The 7616-nt window shown below is 38.6% G+C and overlaps 1 protein-coding gene across 1 annotated transcript; it reads left to right on the top strand.

The window, feature by feature from the left end:
- The first annotated feature begins 382 nt into the window (after positions 1-382).
- Positions 383-1249, top strand: LOC141656565 (uncharacterized). Its single transcript, XM_074463512.1, has 2 exons — positions 383-563; positions 726-1249. The coding sequence occupies exons 1-2, from the start codon at positions 383-385 to the stop codon at positions 1247-1249; spliced, it is 705 nt and encodes a 234-aa protein (XP_074319613.1).
- The last annotated feature ends 6367 nt before the right edge of the window (positions 1250-7616 follow it).

The raw sequence follows: 7616 nt of genomic DNA, 5'->3' as shown, positions 1-7616 counted from the left end.
GGAAACTTGCAAAAGTACCCAGAACCGTTGGTGTAGGATTAGATGTTAAGAGCAAAAGAATGGGCAATAAGAATAGGAAACAAATACTACCTGATATTGAGCAAATAAAAGCATTGGAGTGGGGTAAAAGAGACACCATGATTAGAGTTTCAGAAAATACGGGAGTATCAGTTGGGACAGTCCGTTCATCGGTTTGTGAAGAGGTTTATTGAAACCACATTCAAGTCCCCTTCATCCTTACCTCAATGTTGCAAACAAGATCAATAGATTGAAGCATGCTTAGAAATGCTTAGTGGTTGAACAAGTTGTACAAGAATTTGTAGATTTAAATGTAATGCCAATCACAAAAATCAAATATGCAGAAATGAGCAACATAATACACATGGATGAGAAGTGGTTTTACATTACTTATGATGGTCACAAGTTTTATGTGGTTGCTGGTGAAGAGTTACCATATAGGAGCTGTCAATCCAAGAGGTATATCACAAAAGTTATGTTTATGTGTACAGTAAGTAGGCCTATATATTCAGAGGATGGGGAGTTACTTTTTGATGGGAAAATTGGTATGTTTTCTTTCACAAAACAACAACCAGAAGCAAGGGCAAGTAGAAACAGGCCAAGGAGAACTTTGGAGACGAAGCCTATTGATTCTATTACAAAACAAGTAACAAGAGAATGCATCATACAATAAGTCATACCAAATATCAAAACTAAATGGCCTAAAGGATCAAGTAAACACATTTCCATTCAACAAGATAATGCAAGACCTCATATAAAGAACAATGATCCAGAATTCATGGTTGTTGCAAACTCAGATGGTTTCAAGATTGAGTTAATTTTCCAACCTCCTAACTCACCAGATTTAAACGTTAATGACCTTGGATATTTTAGGGCATTACAGTCCTTACTATCCAAACAAGCAGCAAAATCAGTTGATGAACTATGCAATTCAGTCATGCAATCATTTGTTAATTATACTCATATAAAACTCAACAATATTTTCCTAACATTACAATCAGTTATGGTTGAGATTATAAAAAGTAAGGGACATAATGATTTTGCAATCCCACATACGAAGAAGGGTATGCTTGCTGCCCTTGGCATATTACCAAGAAATTTGGAGGTTAGTGAAGACTTGGTAAGAGAATGCATTGGGTATTTAGAAGGAATAGGTCAAACAGAAGGTTTAGAGTACTTGATGGGTGAATTAGGATACAATGTTCAAGCATTAGTAGTTCAGAATATCTAAATACTGAATTAGGATGTTCACTGTTTTTGAAATTTGTTTAGAGTATACAAATTTCTATACTAAGAAATGTTTAACTTGTAATCAAATTATGAACAATGCAACTTGTATGTAATGCAAGACAATCTAATGCAATGCAACTTGTTAAGGAATTCAGTTTTCAGTTTCAAGTTAAGTTCTGTTTACAGTTCATATGCTAGGCAGTTCAATTAACTGCAATCTGACATCAACTCTCAGGCCTATTTGGCCTCATCACTGAGTTGTGGCAAGTATTAAGCCTTCCTGCACACACACAAATGAAGGTAGACCATGTCAAGTCCATGAAATAACAGTAATAATATAGGCAAAAAAAGTGACTGATATTACTTGTGTATGCCTTATTACTGCAATTTAAATGGTTTAACACACACATACGCACATTCATTTGTTTTGTATATGATGGCTTAACTACTTCAATAAAATGGCCACTCATGTTTTGTAAATGTATAAACTTAAAAGTGCTCTCAAACCATTAAGGTATATCATCACTGAGCCACCTCTCAGACCATTAAGGTTCATCATCACCGAGGTTTATAAACAACAAAAATTACACATCTTAATTCAGCAATGGAAAATTACATAAACTCTCAGGCCTAATTAGCCTCATCATTGAGTTATGTAAAGTAGTAATGCCTCCTACACGCACTCAATGAAGGTAGACCATGTTATGTCCATTAAATTACAGTAATGATTAAGCCAACAACAAATACAGCTCTCAAACCAGTTCAGGTAAATTCATCATTGAGCTATTACTGCAATTTAAATCGGTAAGCACACACACTCATTCATTGGTTGACCATGTGGTGGCTAGACTACTTCAACTAAATGGCCCCTTGCCTTCAAATTTTTTTTAAAAAATAGCTACTACTCTCAAACCATTAAGTTACATTCATCACTGAGCTATACAATCACTACAACCTCTCTGTCCATTTGGGACCTTCATTGAGGACAACATAAACAATCATGCCTAAAATAATCAATCAACAACATCATCAACCAACTGCAACACCCAACTGAACGCCAACAACAATATATCATAAACCAGTAGACAAAGCAAAAACAATAGACAAAGCCTAAAATAATCAATGAACAACATCATCAACCAACTGCAACACCTAACTGAACCCCAACAACAGCATACCATAAACCAGTACAATACAGGCAATATAACAACTAACAGTAGAGGCAATTTACCAGTAGCAATAGAGGCAACATAACGACTAATCCCAACAACAAACAAACCATTACACAATAGAGGCAAGATAACAACTATAAAACTTATACCCCAACTTAAATTACAACAAACATGCCCAAACAGATAGAAAAATAAGAAAGCAGTTGCAATAGAGTATGAAAAAAGAGCATAAAAGTTTGAGAGACAGAATTATACCTCCCTATTTAGACGATTTATTGAGTCTTGCCAAGAATCTCTCCTCATACTGTCTCATTCTAAATGAGCTTCGTGTTTCAGGGAGTGGCTCAAATTTTTCAGGCGATTTCCCAGAATATATACAAGTAATACAACCATCATCAACCCATTTTCTTTTTTCAAGTTTTGCTAAGAATCTCTTGGTATAGTTCCAGAATTTAATTGTGCTAGTTGATTCAGGAGCAGAATCAACTTCTTTAACCTTTTTCCCAGCAGATATGCAACCATCATTAACATCGGAGATGTCATCGTACTCAGGTGTATTAGGAACAAAGAAATATGGATCATCAAACTCCGTCTCTGCAATTTCAGTCCCTAAATCATTCAGATCTAGGGAATCAGGTACAAGAATGTCAAGAGGAGGTGACTCGGTCACTGGTTCTTCATCTTCAAATTCGTTGCATGAGGAACCGAGACGATACCAAGCAAGGACACATTGCAAACAATATTTTGAACAGTTTGCATGTGGATGATCCATGTAAATCAAACAAGAAAGATGAAGATTACTGAAGCAAGATTTGTGAATGAGGAACCATTTGAGGAAATAACGTCTAAAGAAGCAAATTTGAGGATATTTTAGAGAGAAAATAAGAGGGAAAATAAGAGAGAAGATAGAGGCGGCAGTTTAGAGAGGGAGAAGATGAAAGGGATTAGGGTTTGAGGTGGAAGATTTTGGAGAGTTAGAGAGATAAGGGAGAAAATGAGGGTAAATGTGAGTACTTGAGAGAATGAGAAAGTTGATGATTGGGTTTTTTTTTTAACGGTATTATGGGGTTGGATGGGTGGGCCTTCTTTTTTTGGAGAGAGTGATTAGTGGGTTGGGTTGGGTTAAACTATGTTATTGGGTTAATTGTTAGTTTAGGGTGGGTTTTGATGGAGAATTAGGGTGGGCCAAGAGTGGCATTTTGTGTAAATAATGGGTTTGTATTAGGATAAAAGGGGGTATTTATTTGCCAAATAAGGAAAGTAGTAGTGTGGAGTTGAATGGATGGAAATGGAATAAGTGTAGTGTGGAGTTGAATGTATGCAGTATAAGATAATCAAGTATTTTATCTTCAAAATAATATTATAACCTTAACCATTGATGGTTATTAATGCTAAACACACTTTAGTTAACTAGTTTATTTAATTTAATGAAATTAAATGTTAATTATCATAGACTTAAAAATGAGAGTTTATAAATTTCAGTCCAAGGTCGACCAGATTGAAAAACACAGGCTCGATCAGGGCAGGACGGGCCTGATGGAGGTCGTCGGCTCGTAATCTGCCTTATCCGGGTCATCATTCAACATTATTTTCAAATAATATCAAAAATTAGGGTCGGGTCAGATTGGATTTGTTTTACCGGGCTCGACCCTACTTTTTTACGGTCAGGCTGGGCCTAACACTGGTTGAGTAAAAATCTACCTGAAGGACGGGGTGGGGCAGGGCAGGCCAGGTTGGCGCAAATGTTTGACCATCCCTAGTCTATCCTAATATAGTTTATTTGGATTGATTTTTTATGACTTAGACATTACAAATAATTAATTTAGGATCTAGTGTGCCAATATATTTTGATGTTTAACATTAAGTCGATATCTTCATTGTGTAGGTATTACTTTTTTTTTGGACAAAAAGAACATATATTAAAAAAACGCAAAGGTTTGAATTACATCACGGAGGGGGGTCGGGATTAAGGGGCGTACATGCTGCTAAGAAATCAATAGTACAAAGTTTAGTTACAAAAGAAGGGGCATGAGCCCAAGTAAAACATCCATTACAATGACTTTCATCCTTGAAGGAAAATTTAGCAAGCGCATCCGCGACCTTATTAGATTCTCTTTTCTCAAACACGAGCTCCATGTTGGGTGAGCCCTGTAATTGTTCCCTACACTCAATAAAAATATTAGTATATGGGCCACAGGGTGAGTCATTTCTCAAGATAGCATTAACGACATTGATACAATCAGAGGAAATCACAAATTTACCCGTGGACTGAATAGGAAAACGTATCCCTTCTCTAATAGCAAGGACCTTGCTAATAAAGGGGTTAGGGGAAATCAAACAGTTGGACCAACCCCGAACCAATAGAATCCCTAATAATACACCCAATACTAGTAACCAAAGAGGAAGAGGAGAAGGCCGCATCTACATTGATTTTAAAAGAATGTTGTGGGGGAGGGGCCCAGCTACACAGGTAGCGGTAGGCAGACAAATGGGAGCAACGAGGGGCGGGTGAAAGGGGAGTCTAATTGGCATTGATTCAGGAAGACGTTTGGGAGGAGATAGCGTCACAAAACCGAGTGTTTTGTGTGGATTTTGCGCAAGGCGAAATCAGGCCAGGGTAGAGTTGTGTAAGGTTAACTAGCTCTAGGTAGTCTGTTGGTCAGGTCGTTAGGGTACAATATAAAGCTGTAAATAAAATAACGATAACAATAATAAGACAAAGTATTTTGTACGTGGAAAAACTTTAAATGGGAAAAAACCACGGGCACCAAGCCAGGAGAGGATTTCACTATATAGTTTGGGAGAATTATTGTATGATAATAACAATGCTTATATTTCTCTATGTATTGCGTATGTAAATGTGTGCTTCTTCTTGTGTGAGAACGAGATGATTCCAACATCTTCAAAGTGCTCCTTATATAATCTTCAATCTTGAACGGCTGCCTGATATGGTAATGAATGCGGATTATTCTTCATTATTGACTGTAATAATTGCTAATTATTCCTCCCTTAATTATTGCATTTACTGCGAGATCTTCTCACTTAATGTCGCGTATATAATTCCTTTATAATACGCGTATATGGTCTAATATCGTCCTGATATTTTGACCGTTGTCCTCTCCATGGCCTGACGCCTATCTTCATGTGTCCTGATAGCTTGACACCCTGACGGCCTGGCAGTCAGGTTTAGATGAGATACTGATCAGGAAGGTCTGCGGATTTCCAGGCCTAACAATTGCCTCTTATCTCCTTATTTGCAGTGTGCCAAGACGAATAAATGAGGAGGTAACTTTATTTTTAGTAAAATTACCCAACGGTTAAGTTTTGCCTAGTCAGTTTCCTGTAACGGCTATTTTACTGCAGTTGATGACGCGTGTAATATTTACTGCAACTTCCTTAATGATTATCCACTTCCTTTGCGGCTGAAACCCTAATCTTCTCCATTATAAATACCTGCGTGCTTCATTAAGTTGAACTCACCAAAGCAACTCTTCTTATTTCTCTCTTTAATAATCTTTCTCTTCATTTCTCTTAATTCCCAACTTCTTCAATCTTCGATCAATTTTCCATAATCTTTCAAATAATGGCTACAAAAAAGAAGTCTACCAGCGCAGCGGTTCCTGCAACCCCTCCTCCTCAGAATCCTGAGGAAACTTCTTCTGAAAATCTACCTACTTCTTCTGCTGCTCCATCTCCCACAATCAGTAAGCCGAGTGATTCTCCATTGGAGATGATCTCAATATTCCTCCTGCAAACCGTTTGAAGCCTGAGTTTGAGAAGATTTTGAAGGATAAGGGGATCATTCCTGCTGATGCTGAAGTCTAGATCCCTGGGAATTCTCCCATCAGGGCTGACTGGGCTTGTCCTGGTTGGTTCTGTATTCATGATTGGACTTTCAGGGAAGGTTATAAGCTTCCTTTTTCTCCTCTTATGGTTGAGGTTATTAAGAAGATTGGTGTTCCATCCTATCAGTTAATGCCAATGGTGTGGAAGGTTGTGTGTTCCATTGAGAATCTCTGTAAAAAAACACAATATTTCTTTTTCTCTCGATGATTTGAAGGCTTGTTATGCTGTTAAAACAAATAGTCCTGGCCGTATAAGTTTTAAGGTCAGGGCGTCTACTACTCCTCTTTTGAGCAACTTGGACATCGGCCATGATAAAGGCTGGGCTGCTGGGTACATGTTTTTCAGGACCAATTCTGTGGGTCCTGACTTGGCATATTTAAATCATGAGGCTTGCGTTGCTGGTGAGTCTTTTGGTTTCTCTCTTTGCCCTGCATATTTCACTTGTTAGTGAAAAATAAAATGAAATTTATAATAAGTCATACCTCTCACGTGTGCAGTTGATGATTGGGTTACTGAAACTGAGTATCCCACTCCCAATATTTCTGCTTTCCTTGTTATTCCTCCTTTGGAGAGGTCTTGGCCTCTCTGTTGTGGGGTTGGTCACCTTCCTCGCTGCTTGAAGGCTGACGGTGCTGCCAGGGCGGCTAAACCTTCAGGGGCTGCTAATGCTACTACCTCAGGCAGTAAGTCTATCTTAGTCTTTCTTTTCTTTTTACTTTAGCTTCCTGGTAATGTTTGGTTTATATTTCTAATATAATATTTCGCGTTGTAGCCACCAGGTCATCTATCCGCCTTGCCAGGTTTGGCATGGCTGACCTTTCGGCCAGGCTGGCTAAAATCAAGGAAGAAGGTTCCCAGGGAAGCGGGGATGCTGAGCCTGTTATTGATTTGACTGAACAGTCTGATGCTGCCAAGGTCACTGCTATACCTGCTGCCCCTGCTGAAACAAGTTCAGCAGCCCAAAAAAGGAAAATTGAGGATGTTGATATTTCTGCTCCGGTCAGGGAAGTGAGAGCCAGGGTGGACAATATGGAGGCTGCTAGGGTGAAAATCAGGGACTACGCTGCTTCTAAATCAGATGTCATGCTCACCGTTGACCCTGTTGAGACTGCTACTCAGGCAGTTGCTTCGGTGGATCATTCAGTCAGCCTCTTGGCAGGTGCTTTGGCTGCCGTAAGGGAGGTAGGCTGGAACAATTTTTAAGTGTGGTTCGTTTGAGCAGTTTTTATTATTGGGGTATATTACTCATACTTTTCTCTCTGTTTTTGGTCAGGGCACTGCGAACTGTCTCCAAAATGCCTATCAGGCTACCTCTTTGGTAGCCAGGATTGATCTGATGAGATCAGATTA

This window comes from Silene latifolia, chromosome 1, assembly GCF_048544455.1.
Source record: "Silene latifolia isolate original U9 population chromosome 1, ASM4854445v1, whole genome shotgun sequence".
In the NCBI taxonomy this organism is placed as follows: domain Eukaryota; kingdom Viridiplantae; phylum Streptophyta; class Magnoliopsida; order Caryophyllales; family Caryophyllaceae; genus Silene; species Silene latifolia.
This window is presented reverse-complemented; position numbering and strand designations above follow the sequence as displayed.

Bases quoted from the DNA above. Each gene is read 5' to 3' on its own strand.
- LOC141656565 (XM_074463512.1), top strand. From the start codon at position 383: ATGGATGAGAAGTGGTTTTACATTACTTATGATGGTCACAAGTTTTAT. The intron at 564-725 runs GTATGTTTTCTT...AATGGCCTAAAG, and splicing joins ACTTTTTGATGGGAAAATTG to GATCAAGTAAACACATTTCC.